Source organism: Notamacropus eugenii, chromosome X, assembly GCF_028372415.1.
Source record: "Notamacropus eugenii isolate mMacEug1 chromosome X, mMacEug1.pri_v2, whole genome shotgun sequence".
NCBI classification, from domain to species: Eukaryota; Metazoa; Chordata; class Mammalia; order Diprotodontia; family Macropodidae; genus Notamacropus; species Notamacropus eugenii.
Window position 1 is genome coordinate 32,484,837 of NC_092879.1, and position 16,421 is coordinate 32,501,257.

A 16,421-nucleotide genomic window follows, 5' to 3' on the forward strand; every position below is an offset into this window, starting at 1 on the left:
CCTACTATGTGCCAGGAACTATGCTCAGTGTTTTTCAATTATTATCTCATTCAATAGTCATAACAACTGTGGGAGGTAGGTGCTAATGTTATCCCTCTTTTACAAATGGGGAGATTGGGACAAACAGTGGTTAAGTGACTTGCCCAGGGTCACATAATTAATGTTAAGTGTCTCAGATTGGATTTGAATTCAGGTTTTCCTGACTTCAGGCCCAGTGCTCTATCCACTGTGCAACCTTGCTACCTCTATTAACTTGTCTACTAGGAAATGAATCATGGTCATATATATTTTTGTTGGTTGGCTATATATCTTGGATTCCAAATGGTGAATAGGATTTCAATGGGCAGAAATGGAGGCCTGTGGGGTAAGGATTGATTCTAAGTACAGTATAAGAAGAAAAACAGGGTGGTAAGAAAAGCAGGACTTTGGAGATCAGTGAGGAATCCTACATTATATAGAAACTTGAATGTCAAATTGAAAGGCTGGACTTTATTAATTGGGCCATGGAGAACCATTTCAAGGTAGGTGATATTACTATCCCCACTTGATTGATTAATAAACTGAGACTGAGAAAGGTCAATTGACTTGTCAAAGGTCACATAGCTGGTATGCAGCTGAGGCAGGATTTGAATTTACTTCTTCCGGATGACAGTGGGAAATGGGACTCAGCATTGATGTTACTACTAGAAATATCCACTTGGGAATAATTTGCATATATGGGAATGTGGAAGCCAAGGGATAAGATCACCAAGGGAAACAGAAAAGGGATGAGGAAGGAGCCTTAGAAGATGCCTCCATTTAGGGAGTAGGAAAAGGAAAAAAAAAACAGAAAGATATTGAAAATGAGCAAAGTAGGAATTTAATACTGCAAAAAAAAAATCAAGGGAGGAGACAGGATAAAAAATAATAAGATGAGGTGATGAAAGGTAGGAGTTTGGGGAACAGTGAGCAGAGAATAGAGGGGGTGCTAGGTAGGTGTCTCAGAATCAAGAATCAGAATCAAAGATTGGTCTACGGTGTTAAATATTGCTGAGATCAAAAAGGATCATGTCTGAGAAAAGGCCATTAGTTTGGGGGGGAGGGCAATAATGATCAGTGTCCTTAGTAAAAATAATTTTAGTTAAGTGGTGGAGAGACAAGCCTTGAATATCAACAGCTGAGGATGGATGGAGAAGGTGGATGGGAGTGGATGGAGAGACTTTAAGTGGGGACATTTGGGAGATTCCCAGCTTGAGGCATTGGTAGGAGGGTCAGGGGAAGATGCGGGCAAGGTCAAAATCAAAGGTCATCTACTTCTCACTCAGTCTAATGACTCCTTGACTTAAGGAGAGGTAGAGAGACCTGAATTCAAGCTTCTAATTTATACTAAGCAAGTCACTTAATTCCTCTGTGCCTCCAGGCAACACTCTTTAGGGCAGTAAGCTGCAAAACCAGAGCTTGTATCCATTGGTTAAGGGAATTTGTTTCCTGCACCAGTGACTGGTAGGGAAAGACACGGAAGCCATTTGCTTTGAGCTCCCCCTTCTCCTTCTCTCTTCCTCTCAAAACACCTTGACTTCATCTCCCAGTATCTCCTCCTTCCTTTTCCCCAGACTCTGATAATGAGGTGGCCTTCCTCCTAGCCAAGGCTAAGTCCTCTATATGTACCCTTGAATTCGTCTTCTCCAGCACATCACCCCTTCAATTGTCCTCTCTTTTTATTATCATCAATCTCTCCCTATCTACTGGTTCCTTCCCTGTTGCCTTCAAACATGCTCAGGTCTCCCTTACCCTTAAAATCCTGACATTAAATCCTACCATCCCCTTAAGACAACTCCTAGAAAATGCCATCTACATTTGCTGCCTCCATTTTCTGTCCTGTCACTCCTCAACCTTTTGCAATCTGACTTCCAATCTCATCGCCCAACTGAAGCTGTTATCTCTAAACTTGCCCATGATCTGATCCAATGAGATAATATTTGTAAAGCCATTAGTTTAGTGCCAGGCACAGAGTCGGCAACGCTTCTTCCTTCTCCTTTCCCCTCCCTCATCTTTTCTTGATCTCCATCCTTCTTGACATGTCTGCTGGGTTTTATATTGTTGACCACCCTTTCCTCTAGAATACTCTTTCTTCTCCGGGTTTTTGTGGCATTTCTCTCTCCTGGTTCTCCTCCTACCTGTCCTGTCTCCCCTTTTCAGTCTCTTTTGCTAACTTTTCACCCATATCACACCGAGTAACTGTGGGTTTTAGTTCATAGCTCTGTCCTAGGGCTTCTTCTCTCCCTATACACATTCTCTCGGTGGGTGACTTCCTCATCTCCCATGGATCCAATTATCATCTCTGTGCAGACAATTCCTGTATTCATATATCTATCCAGAGGCAGTCCCCTGAGCTCCTTTCTTGCTTCACCTGCTGCCCACTGGGCATTTCAAACTGGTCATCCCAGCAACATCTGAAATTCATCATTCCAAAATTGAACACACACACACACACACACACACACACACACACACACCCATCTCCTCTCCATTGAACAGCCCTATATCTGAAGAGAGTGCCACCATTTTTCCAGTCTCCCAGGTTCTTCTTCAGCCTTATTCTGGACTCCTTGTTCACCCCTGTCCCCCATATCTAATTCAATTCCGAACTTTGCCATTTCTATGTCTAAAACAACTCTCAAATATGATCCCTTCTCTCCACTCACAGCCACCACCTTAGTTCAAGCCATCAACACATCTAGCCTGGACTACTGCAATAGGTAGTCAATCCATTTTCCTCTCAGCTTCTAAAGCAATTTTCTTTAACTGCAGGTCTGACGCCCCCCCCCCCCCCATATTCCAGTAGCTTCCTATTGCCTCTAAGATAAATATAAACTTTGATGTAGCATTTAAATCCTTTTACAACACGGCCCTAAACAATGTTTCCAGCCTCATTATACATTCCTCTCCTTCCAGAACTCTATGAAACAAACTGGCCTTTTTTATGTTTTTTTTTTTTTTTAACACAGAATGCTTCATCTTGTCTTAATGCATCTCAGAATCACATTTCAGATACTACTCAAGGACCACCTTTTGCATGAAATCTTTTCTGATTCCACCCAACTGCTAATACCTTCTTTCCATAACTGCTTTGCATTCATTCTGTATGTACTTACTATATAGAGACATATATAAAGGCAGTGTAGAGTATTGGAAAATGAGCTGGCCCCAAAGCCACAAAGATCTGACCCAGACTGTCTGTGTGGCCTTTGATAAATCATTTAACCTTTTAGTACTCTAGACCAACTCTCCAAGAATTAGAATAGATGCCAAACCTGCATTGGTACAGGGACTTCCTACATTTAGAAGATCTCTCTATATCAATGAAATCACAGGACCAGTCCCTAGTCATCTCCTTTGATAGAAGGTAAACTCACTGGAGAGAACTATTTTTTTGTTTTCCCCCTCCCGTGTATTTCCCCAGCACAGTGTGTCTGGCACATAGTCCGTGCTTAATAAATGTTCGTAGACCGCTTATTGATTCGAGACAGTCGGTTTGGTGTAAGTAAACAATGACCCCACCTTCTAGTCAGGCAGACTCGGTTCTAGACCCAGCTTGGACACTGACTGGCTGAGTGACCCTGGACAAATGTCTTTACCTCTCGGTGCTTCAGGTAAGTCTTTAAGATTCTGAATTGCACCGCAGGTGCCGATCTGCATAGGTAAAGCGAGTTTCCTAACCAGGCACTCCCCACTACGTCAATGAAAACACAAGTCCATCCAGTCAAAAAAGAAATCAGAAGAATCCATTATATAATGAATTCTGCATTATAATGTTAGCAAGATATACTTTATATTATAACGCTGTTACAATATACAACGAGAGGCAGCCAGACACAGGGAACAGCAAACACGGCTGGGCGTTGCGAAAACCTGGGTCTCAGTACGGTTTCTGACTTGCACAGGCTGTGTGGGACCCTAGACAAATCATTTACGTTTCTCAGCTCTCTTAAGACAACCAGTTGCACATCGGGTGTCCATTTGCATGGGTAAAGGAGTTTTCTCACCAAGAACTCCCTACACCAAATGAAATTACAAAGTCGGGGGGTGGGGGTGGGGGTAAGAATCTAACTCTGATCTCGTATACCCTTAACAGTGGCTAAAAATGCGGAGGTGGCACCAGATTTTCACCTGAATGCTTCCGATGAGTTCCTCATCACCCTCCTCCCTAAAATAACCAAACAGTGGCTTGAAGTCTTCACTCTTTCTTGCAAACAAGGTCACTTAAATAGGTTATTTTTAGCCAGGTCAACAAATCAATTCACGCACCAACACTGTTAGCTCTTGACAGGAGCAGCTTAATCGGAGTGAAAAAAAAAATACCAAGAAATCATGAACTTAAAAAATCTGCGGGGTTTTAGAGAAATAGTGTTCTTTCATTCCTGTTTACAGGGAAAGGCACAGTTGATTTAAAAAAAAAATTATGTAATGCCATCAGAAAACCGAAACGGTCCTAGAAAAAGGGGAAATAGAACAATACCCCTTCACCAACCGCCTGTTCCATCCCGGTATCCCACTACTAATATTTATTATATTAAAAATAATAATGGGAAAAGAGCCCCCCCAAAGCCCAGGAATCTCAAGTTGGAGATGAACTCCTCCTCCCTCGCTCCCCCCCGCCTCTTGTCAGGTCCTTGGGTGGGTCCTGAGATGACCACGACATTTTGGACCTCTGGGATGCGTTTCGGATGCTGCGGGTCCCCCAGGAACCCCGTCTCAGCCTCGCCTAGGCGGCGCGGCTCCCGACTTACCGAAATTGGCCATCTGGAGGGTCTCGTTGCCCGACTCCGGGACGTTGTAGATCACCGCGGCCTCCGCCCCCCTTCGGTTGGCGTTCTGTATCTTCTCGGAGAACGTGCAGTTGCCCCGCTCGATGAGAGCGATCCAGGGCGTCTCGCTGTAGGTGAATTCCGTGTGGGGGTCACAGGCCTGGTAGTTGAAGCTCTTGGGGATGCCCACCGTGCCGCCGGCGTTGGCCACAGGAGACGCCAAGCCGTAGATCCCGCACTCGCATACCTCGGTGGTGGTGTGGTTGCTGCTCTGGTTGTAGTAGGTGACGGTGACATAGGCGTTCGTGGAGTAGGACTCCGGGGTCTGGAAGAGGACGGTGAGCAGGAGGAGAACCATCAGCCCGCACTTCTTCTGCGGCTTCATGGCTGGGGTGCAGCCGAGGCTGCCCTCTCTCCCACGTCCCCCAGAGAAGAGAAAAGAAAAGAAAAAAGAAAGGGATAGAAAGTACAAGAAAGGCCAGCGACGCGCACGGTCGCTGGGCTCAAATCGCAAGCAGCGGGATCTGCTCGCGCCTCTGCTCAAGTAGAAGTTTGAAATTTCAGTTGCTCGCAGGTAAATGATCTCCTCCACAGCCCCGGCAGCTCTGAAGGCGGCAGCTCCATTTCACAGTATTTGAGATGCCCCCTCCCCACACCCCCAGCGCAGGCCCCTCCCTCTGAGGTGAAAAGGGGAGGGGATTCTTTAGGCCACGCCTCTCCTCCCCATCTCTCTCCCTCCTCCCTCCTCTTCCCGGGCTGGGCGCTCGGAGGCTCTAGCACCCTCGCCTGGGCTTCGCGCCGAAGCTGAGCGCCAGGGGGAAGGATGCCTCACTGTTCGGGCATCGACATTTTTTCTCTCTTATTCCAACCGGTGTTCATCAAGCAGCTTGGAATGAGGAACCGGACTCCGGGGAGCCTCACGTGATGCCTGGACTGAAAGGCACCTCTCTCCTGGCCTCTGAACCACCAAACTGGTTTTCCAAGCCTGGCTGAGATGTCGTTAACCAGTTGAGACTCTTGGAGAGGTTTGATTTCTTCTCCCTTCTCTCTCTCTCTCTCTCTCTCTCTCTCTCTCTCTCTCTCTCTCTCTCTCTCTCTCTCTCTCTCTTTCTCTCTCTCTCTCTTTCACTGCTTTTTTCTGTCTGTGGAAGTGATTATTGAAAAAATGTATTTCAGAAGCCTGCCTGCTGCATGTCATCACCATTTTTCAGTCAAAACTTAAAGCAGTTAGATCATAGGACCCCAAACCTAGAAATGGCAGGAACCTCAGAGACCACCTAGTCCAACCTCCTCATTTTACAGAGGAGGAAACTGAGACCCAGGGAAGGTAAGGGACTTGCCTAGGGTGACACAGGAAGAGTCAGAGGTTGAATTTGAACCTGTCTTCTGATTCCAGATCCAGTGCTCTTTTGAAGCTACCACACTACCTCTCCAAAGAACAAGCATTATTAAATGCCTACTGTGTGCCAGGCTCTCTGTTAGACATTGAGGTACAAAGACAACCCCCCTCTCCACCTAGAGGAGTGAGGAACAGCTCTCCAGTGGGAAAAGAATCTTCCCACTCAGGGCCTTGCACACAGTAGGCACTCAAATGTCATACTGATAACTCCGAGCAACTACATTCCATACATTTTTATAGTCCCACACCCATGATATTCTAAACAAGTAGATTGCTTGTTCAAGGTTTAATTTTTAACATCTAGCATATTTTACTTTTGACATTACTAAACCCTCTTTCATTTTAAGCTCAACTTTTATCAGGAGTCAGTGCTAGGGGGTCTCTGGTACCAGTGGGAAGCTGGGTGCAAAAGAGTCCAAGGTACAGCACAAGCTAGACAAACACAGATAACGGGGAACCTGAGGTGGCCAAAGGTCAACCTCGGAGTAGACAAGCAGGCAGCAGGCTGGGAGAGAAGCAGAAAGACACTGGGACCCTAGGCCAGTCTCAAAGACAATCCAAAGTCCAAGAAAAGTGGTCCAGGCCAGGGAGTCTATAGGAATCAAAGGGAGCAGGGTCCGGGTGGTTGGGAAGCCTGAGCTAGAAAGAGGGAGACTGTACCTCTGAAGAGGCTTCCTGCATCTCCTGAAGGACCCTTGGGGGCTGGAGTCAATCTTAGGAGAGTCATACCCACAGCTCAGAGCAGGGCATTGAGGGCATTGTAGTGGGGATGGGGGAGAGAGGAGTGACACTTCCTGATGCTAAAATCTGGAGACATGCACTGTACAAATCAATCAGAAAAAAAGGTCTCCATAACAGATAACAAAGAGAGACCAAAGGATGCATTGAAACCAGGTTTTAAAGTGAAGTCCAATAAGTATCTGTTGACCTTCTCCAAGGCTCTGTCCTGGACCTTCTTCTCTTTTCCCTCTCTAGTCTTTCTCTTGGTGACCTTTTCAGTTCACCAAGGGTTAATCTGTCATCTGTGCAAATGACTCTCAGATCTCCCTCTCCAGCCTTAGTCTTTCCCTTGAGCTCCAGTCTTATCATCAACTGTATATCGGACATTTCAAACGGGATGTCCCAGAATCCTCTCAAAACTCAACACGTCTAATACAGAACTCATTATTTTCCCTCCAAACCCTCCTCTCTTCTGAACTTCCTATCTCTGTTGAGGCCAACACCATCTTCCCAGGCTCCCAGTTTCCCCAACCTAGAATGATCTTTGATTCTTCTCTCCCACAGTCCTCACATCTAGTCAGCTGCCAAATCTTGCATTTCCATCTCCGCAACATTTCTCACAACTGTCTTTTCTCTATTCACACAATCACCACCTCAGTTCTAGCCATCACCACCTCTCATCTGGACTGTGGCAATAGTCACCTAGTTGGTTTCTCTGCTTCATTTCTCTCTCCACCACAATTCAGTTTCTAGCTGGCAAAGTGATTTTTCCTTAATTCGACTTCATTATTCTTATTCTCAATCAACTCTAGTGGCTCCCTATTACTTCAAGGATCAAATGCAGACTTTGGTATTTAATGCCTAGACAATGTGACCCCAGCTTACCTTGCCAGCCTTATACATTACTCTACCATGCAGCCAAACCTCACATTCCCTCTTCTGTCTTTTTGCTTTTGCACTGACTGTGACCATGCTTGGAATATATTTCCTCCTTACCTGTACCCTACAGACCCCCTGGTTTCCTTCAAACCTTAGTTTACATCCCGCTTTCCACATGAAGTCTGATTCCTCCTGTGGCCACAACCTGCATGATGCTCCACAAAAAACCTTTCTCTGCACCCTAAGAGATGTTTATGGAAAGGCAATTTTTTCTGTTGTCTATATGTTATCACCCATGATAGAATGTAAGCACCTTGAAGGTAGAAATCATTTTGCTTTTGTCTTTGCATCTCTAGTGTCAAGAGCAGTGCCTACTATAGAATAACTTAATAAATCTTTTTCATATATTGGCTATGGTGGAAAGAAAGTTGAATTTGGAGCCTGAGGGCCTGGATTTGAATCACAGCTCAGTCACTTGGGCAAGTTGTTTACTTACCCTGTCCAGCCTCTATTTTCTCATCTTTGAAATGAGGGTGTTGGATTCCATGGCCTCTGAGGTTCCTTCCAGCTCCAGATCTAGAAGCCTATGTGTGACCGTGGACAAGTCCCTTCCCCTCTGTGGAGCTCAGTTTCTTTCTCTGCAAAATGGATTAGATGACCACTGAGGACTGTCAGCTCTTGACCTAGGGTTCTGTGATACTCTGATCCTTTGATTAGCTGAACCTTTGGACTTCTGGACCCTTCCAGTCCCAAATCTTTAGCCAGTAGAGTCAAATGAGTATGTGGGAACACCTGTTCTCAATCAAGTATCTCTGTCCTCTGGAGGGGATGGTAGCACATCCCCTCTGTTTAAGTCCCACCTACCCCCACAGTGGTCCTTTGGAACAAAGAGGGAACCCAGACACAATTAATTTATCCCGAGTTTCTTTTGAAAGGCAACCAGACTACTGAATTTGATTGCTCTACACCAGGAAATTGACAACCCAAGTGTCAACATGGACCCCATCCATGAACTCACCAATTGTTCATAGCGTTGCGAGCTGCACCAAAGACAGCAATGTGTCAGCATGTTCTTGGCCTTTGTCTAAGTCCTAGGAACTTAGGTTGGGATAAATTATGTATTATTTCCTATCTTATCTCCAAACGTACAACTAAGGTAAGGCTGCCAAGTTTATTCAGTATTCATTATAAGATGAATTTTGTAAAATAATTTCAATGAGTTGAATGTTAACCCCTGGTACACACACAATGGCACTTCTCTGACCCCACTTCTTTTTATTTTTTTATTTTTTAATGTTTAACAATCACTGCCATACAATTGAGATTTTATCCCCCCCACACCTACCCCCCACTACCCGCCTCCCTCCCCACGACTGCATACAATTCTGTATAGGTTCTACATATACTTTCCTATTGAGTATATTTTCACTATAGTCATGCTATGTAGTCAGACTAAAATAAATGAAAGAAATCATATAACAAATCAAAACATGATACACAAACACATACACATACACAAACATGATCTGCTACATTTTGTGAATGACTTCCATATTTCTTTCTCTGAGTGTGGAAGGCATTTTGCCTTGAGAACCACCTTTGGGATTTTTTTTTTTATAAGAAGTTTTTGCGTTATTACAAAATTCCAAGTCTACCAGAAAAAACTCTCGCACACTGTGGTCGTTGCTGTGCACAGAGTTCTCCTGGTTCTGCTCCTTTCACTCAGCATCAGGTCATATAAGTCCTTCCAGGCCTCTCTGAAGTCTTCTTGTTCATCATTTCTTATGGCACAATAGTACTCCATTACATTCATATACCATAATTTATTCAGCCATTCCCCAATTGATGGACATCCCCTTGACTTCCAGTTTTTGGCAACTACATAGAGTGCTGCTATAAATATTTTTGTACATGTGGGACCCTTTCCCATTTTTATGATCTCTTGGGGATATAGTCCTAGAAGCGATATTGCTGGGTCAAAGGGTATGCACATTTTTGTAGCCCTTTGGGCATAGTTCCAAATTGCTCTCCAGAATGGTTGGATGCGCTCGCAGCTCCACCAACAATGAATTAGTGTTCCAACTCTCCCACATCCTCTCCAGCATTTATCATTTTCTTGTTCTGTCATGTTTGCCAATCTTATAGGTGTGATGGGGTACCTCAGAGTTGTTTTGATTTGCATCCCTCTAATCAATAGTGATTTAGAGCATTTTTTCATATGATTATAGATATCTTTAATTTCTTCCTCTGAAAATTGCCTGTTCATATCCTTTGACCATTTATCAATTGGGGAATGACTTGTATGATTATACATATGAGTCAGTTCTCTATATATTCTAGAAATGAGGCCTTTATCCCCGAGCTTAGCTGTAAAAATTCTTTCCCAATTTACTACATCCCTCCGGATTTTGCTTGCATTGGGTTTGGTTGTGCAAAAACTTCTCAATTTAATGTAATCAAAGTTATCCATTTTGCATTTCATAGTGCTTTCTATCTCTCCTTTAGTAAAGAATTCTTCCCTTCTCCATAGATCTGATAAATACACTATTCCTTGCTTCTCCAGTTTATTCATGGTATCAATCTTTATACCTAAATCATGTACCCATTTGGACTTTATTCTTGTGTGCGGTGTCAGGTATGTGTCTATGCCTAATTTCTGCCACACTGTTATCCAGTTTTCCCAGCAATTTTTGTCAAAAAATGAGTTCTTATCCCAGAAGCTGGGGTCTGACCCCACATCTTATGAATGCAATGGGTGCATTGCTTAGCATCGGGTTAAATTGTACAGCTTTTTCTGAGAACTGCTGCTTAGGAAATAAAAGTTACTTAGAGGGGTCATCTTAGCTCTTAGAGAAGCTAAATTTTAGCTTAAATTTTAGGTTAAAAGTTAATTTTGACTTTTGGCCATTCATTTGTACTTGATTGAATCAATCTCAGGGCAAGAAACTTTGTCCGGGCTTTCTCCCATACTTGTCTGTCTCTACATTCTACATCTCCATCCATCGTGTTAGTAGTCTAGTGCTTACCTTACAGAACAGAAAGGTATCTGTTGGCTCTTTCCTGGCTGGAAATCAGTTGCTATCAATAGCTGACTTTTTTTTCCCTCTTTCCTTCCACATCTTTCAATCTGATCTCTACTTCAAAATAAATACCGCACATGAAAAACCAATAGATGAGAAAGGAGTATAAACCCTGCCCCAAATTAACTGTGTGACTCTGGGTAAGTTGCTTTCCCTCTGTGGGGGGTCTCCTCTTACAAATGAGGTGATTGGGCTGGATGAGGTATAAAGTTCCATGATTCTCTGAAAAGGTGAAGTCTGGAACATACTGCCCCATAAGAAATGAAAATGAAGAATTTGAAAGTGACTGGGAGGATTTATTTGAGCCAATGAAGTATGAGGTAAGCAGAACCAGGAAAACAATAGGCAGTGATTCTGACAACTAAATGGAAAGGGTATCCCCCTCAAAAACAAACAAACAAACAAAGGAATGAAGGAACAAATGAACAAACAAACAAAACTAAACATTATTCAATTATAATGACCAAGCTTATCTCTGAAGAAGAAGAAGGAGAAAATCTACTTCCCTCCTTTTTTAGGACTAAGTATATGGAACCTTGCAAATACTGTCCAGCTTAGGTGATGTATTGATTAGTTTTGCTGAACAGCTTTTCTTTTTCTTTTTTGTTCTCTGCCACAAGGATGGCTAGCTGGTGAGGGAAGGGGAAGGATATATCTAGAAATGAAAGTGATAGGAACCTCACCTCCCAAATATCAATGTGTTTTTGTAAAAAGTGAGAGTTGGTCCCAAGGTGTTACCTTCCTTATCAGCTACTTGTCACCCAAATTCATGATAAACATCGGAATTTACCATCCGAATCCTGAAGCTATGTTGGCAACAAAGGATGGTGGATTGATAACGGTGGGACAGATAGTAAAAGAACAAGTTCAAACTAAAATTCTTTATTGGACAAAACCTATGACGCAGAGACATTTCAAAATAACTGGAAAAAATGTACAAAGACACTTCTTCTGTGAATATTAGTGCAAATTGTTCACAGGACTTCCGGATTTTAAAAGAGGTAATGATGAAATCTCTATATTGGTGGATCTTAACCTCAGGCACTTTGTCTGATCCACTTTCCAAACTCGAACGTCTATAGTTCAGTCACTGAAACAGACAGAATCGCAGAATTTTCCATCAGAAGGGACCTCAGAGGCCATCTAATCCAGCTAAATAATCTAGTCTGTGTCTCAATAACAATAACCATTTCTAACAATGGTTATCCGGCCTCTCCTTGAAATTCTCCAGGGAAAGAGGAAACCCAGTACCAATCAAGGCAGCCCATCCCATTTTGGACAGCTCTCATTGTTAGAAAGTTTTCCCTGATCTCAAATCCAACTTCTACTTGTTCTGCCCTCTGGGGCCAAGTGGAACAAATTTCATCCTTCTTCCATGTGGCAAACCTTCAAATATTTGAAGCTATTATATACTCCCAAGTCTTATCTTCTCCAGGCAAAATACATGGAGTTCTTTCAGCTGATGACACATGGCTTCATCTCAAAGCCCTTACTCATCCAGGGTACCCAGAACTGAATGCCGTATTCCAGATGTAGTCTGATTAAGGTGGAGTACAGATGGATTATGACCTCTCTAGACTTTGCCACTATGACTCACTCAGTGCAGCCTAAGATTCCATTTGATATTCAACTGTCACGTCACAATATTGATTCATATTCACAGAGAATCACAGGATTCAGCATTGGAGGGACTTTAGTGGCTACTTTAGTTCTGGATCTGGAGTCAGGAAGATCGGAGTTCAAATCCAGACTCAGACACTTACTAGCTGTGTGCCCTTTGGCAAGTAACTGTAGACCCTCTGGCTGCCCCAGTTCCTCAACTATAAAATGAGGATCATAATAACACCTACCTCCCAGGGTTGTTGTGAAGATTAAATGAGAGTATTCTTATAAAGTGCTTAGCACTCCACCTGGCACGTAGTAGGTGCTTAATAAATGATTGCTCTTTTCCTCTCCCCCCTTATTTGGTGATTTCTACTTATTTTTTCTGAATTCTGTCCTGTGGGTTAAATCACTGTAAGTTCAATGCCTATTCCACACAATAACTCTTAAATACTTGAATACAGCCATTCCATACCCAAGTTTTCTCTTCCCCAAGCTAGACATGCACAATTCCTTTCATCACTCCCCATATGACATGGCCCCTGGGCTCTTCACCATATTATTTGCCCTCCCCAGGATGTTCTCCATCTTGTTATCCTTCCTAGAATGTTGTGGCCAGAACAGAACCAAAAAAGGGAGTTCGGTTGTGTTGCCTCTCTTAACGAAGGCTAAGATGACATTAGCTTTTATGGTGGCCACATCATGCTGCTGACTCATATTAAGCTCGCAATCCATTAACCCCCCTCCCCCCCAGATCATTTTCAGTTAAAGAAGGTAAGAGATAAGTTATCAAGGGAAGGAAAAAGGAAATTGGATGTGGTTGTCAAACTGTTAAGAGGTGACAAAGAGGTTGTCAAGATGTTAAAACAAGCAGGTTGAAAGGCAAAGACTGAGGAGCTTGTTTCTCATAAGTATGGAAAGCAGGAAGGATTTTTGCAGTGACTTCCATTTAGCATGCAATGTTTGTATCTCTGTCACAGGCAAGTGGCTGTTATCTATGCTCAAAGTGCAGGCTGGTCTCCCTCCTAGGAGATAAGGTGAAGAGGCTCCGGGAGTAACTTTTCACACTCCAGGTACTCAGGGACAATGCAATGTTCCTAAAAAAAAAAATCAAACACTTGGAGAGGGGGTTCCAATGTGTAAAAAAAGTAAAAGGGGCTTTTACTGGTGTCTTGCAGTCTAATCAAAAGAGTTTTAAATTAAAAAGGAAGGAAAGGGGAAAAAAATCTCTCTACATATTATCCATAAAGCTAGATTCCCTAGAAAATAGCTGGAATTAGAAGAATAGGAATTGAGATCACCAGACATTAACAAGTGACAAAATCCAAGAAAGGAGCTGGGAGTAAACAAAACCTATGGAGATGCTGCAGGGAATAGAGTGCTGGGTCCGGAGTCAGGAGGTCCTGAGTTCAAATACAGCTTGAGACACTTACTAGCTGTGTGATGCTGGGCAAGTCACTTAACCCTGTTTGCCTCAGTTTCCTCATCTATTAAATGAACTGGAGAAAGAAATGGCAAACCATCCCAGTATTTTTTCCAGGAAAACCTCAAGTGGTATCACACAGAGTCACACAGGACTAAAAATAACTTAACAACAAAAATATATCAAATATATAAAGTATAATAGGCAATAAGCATGATGAACTCAAGGTTTTAACATAAGGATGCCAACTTGACCTTAATGATCAATAGAGGCAGAAACTAAAGTGATTTTTTTTTCATCAGAGTATACTAGAGACTACCTGGACAGAAGAGAGAAATAGGGGAGGTAGTTGGGAAACATCACAATCCTGGGAGTAGTAATGAGTGAGGGATTTCATTTATCTAGTTATCTGCTAGCAGAAGTGGTGAACCTGTGGCCTCAAGGCCACATGTGGTCTTCTAGGTCCTCAGGTGTGGACTTTTGACTGAGTCCAAGTTTTACAGAACCAATCTTTCTAGTAAGGGGATTTGTCTTGTGAAGTTTGGATTCAGTCAAAGGGCTGCACTCAAGGACCTAGAGGGGATTTGTTCTGCACAGTTGGGATTCAGTCAAAGGGCCACACTTGAGGACCTAGAGGGTCACATGTGACCTCAAGGCCAAAGGTTCCTCACACCTCTAGCAACTAGAGTTTTCTCTTCCAAAAACAAAGCAGCTGGAGGCCCTGGCTGAGGAGCCTCGGGGACAGGACGGCTGCTGCTGAGGAGGAGACGGCGGGCCGGGTCGGGTAGGGCCCCGTTCCCCCCTTCTAACCCACCCACACACCCACCTACCATCCTCCGCGGACTAGGAGGAGTTTTTAAAATATTTAATCATTCATGAGTTGAGCTTCCTTCTTGAGTCATGGATGACAAGGCCTCTGTTGGGAAAATCAGTGTCTCCTCAGACTCGGTATCAACTCTTAACAGTGAAGATTTTGTCTTGGTTTCCAGGCAAGGGGATGAAACACCATCTACAAATAATGGTAGTGATGATGAAAAAACAGGACTGAAGATTGTAGGGAATGGAAGTGAACAGCAGCTGCAGAAAGAGCTAGAGGATGTACTGATGGACCCACCAATGGAAGATGGTGACAAGGAACACATGGAAAGAACACAGATTGACGGAGAAGGAGATGGGCCTCTTGCAAATGAACTCTCCACTTCATCTACTATTAACCCAGTGTCATTAGCAGGACTCCAGAAACCAGAGATGAGCCTGCCAGTGAAACCTGGACAAGGAGATTCTGAAGAATCCAGTCCTTTTACACCAGTGGCAGATGAGGACAGTGTGGTCTTCAGCAAACTTACTTATTTGGGCTGTGCCTCAGTGAATGCTCCGAGAAGTGAAGTAGAGGCCCTAAGGATGATGTCTATCTTACGAGGCCAGTGCCAGATCTCTCTCAATGTGACGCTTTCTGTGCCAAATGTGTCTGAAGGAACTGTAAGACTTTTGGATCCTCAAACAAATACAGAGATTGCAAACTACCCCATCTATAAAATTCTCTTCTGTGTTAGAGGGCATGATGGAACTCCAGAAAGCGACTGCTTTGCTTTCACAGAAAGTCACTACAATGCCGAACTCTTCAGAATACACGTCTTCCGGTGTGAGATACAAGAAGCTGTAAGTCTCTTAAGACAGCTGCCTCTGCAACTGAAGTCCTTTTCTCTGAGTGCAAGAATCTTAGATGACCTTCCAGAATTTCTAGAAATAATAAAATGCTCACTTATATTCAAAAAAAAAAAAAAAAAACAAAGCAGCTACTAATTTCTTGACTTGCCTTTTTAACCTCCAGGTGGTTCTCAGAGCAATTCACAGGAGAGCCTCAAACTCACCCTGGGCCTCTAGTGCATCAAGTCCCTGCTGTGCTCTCTCTAGTTACCAGACTCAGCAAACCATCTATCTCTTGGCCCCATTTCTTTGCAGGGTGGCATCCCTAGTTTACAGATATGTGAACTCAAGGGTCTTCCCTCCCCAATCAGCATTAGCTTCATGGCCCTGCCCTCTAGCTAACCTTACCTCCATTGAACATTCTATCAATGAACTCTGCTCACTTGGCCTTGGAATTATGACCTTGGTTCTCTATGGAAGGAGATACACCTGCTGAATGCCAAGTGAAGTGTTTTCCTCTTCACATAGAATCAATAAAGAAATAAACAATACTTAATGACTAGGACATAATGGATAATAAAATGTTGCAAGCTTTCTGTTCTCCTAAACTTCTTAATTCCCTTGGAGGTAGGTTCTATCTGGACCTAAGAATTCTGGGACATTCACAGTGTGAGTCCTCCCTTTAGCTAGCCTGTAATAAGGCAGTTTCTGCAAGATGCTCAATTTCCACGTCCCTCAGCACTGGTTATCAGGTACAGTTTCGGAAGCTCTGGGGTCAAGGGTTCAGCTCCTGTTGGCACACATATCCTCAGACAATCTCCTCATTCCCACATCCCCTCCTTTGCAGCTTTCTTTTGTGCATTGACTTCTGCAAAATTGTAAGT

At 43.5% G+C, this 16,421-nt stretch overlaps 1 protein-coding gene and 1 pseudogene across 2 annotated transcripts in view; one reads left to right on the forward strand and one right to left on the reverse strand.

The window, feature by feature from the left end:
• The window catches only part of RNF128 (ring finger protein 128), a 116,829-nt gene extending 111,346 nt beyond the window's left edge, over positions 1-5,483 (reverse strand). The window contains exon 1 of one of the 2 annotated variants that reach the window (XM_072626555.1): positions 4,770-5,483. In XM_072626555.1, the coding sequence (XP_072482656.1) occupies positions 4,770-5,172 (403 nt within the window). In that variant the 5' untranslated portion in view covers positions 5,173-5,483. The remainder of the gene's footprint in view (positions 1-4,769) is intronic. The other variant, XM_072626558.1, reaches the window with a different exon arrangement.
• A 9,118-nt stretch (positions 5,484-14,601) lies between these two features.
• LOC140516210 (rab GTPase-activating protein 1 pseudogene) lies at positions 14,602-15,708 on the forward strand (annotated as a pseudogene).
• Positions 15,709-16,421: the final 713 nt, after the last annotated feature.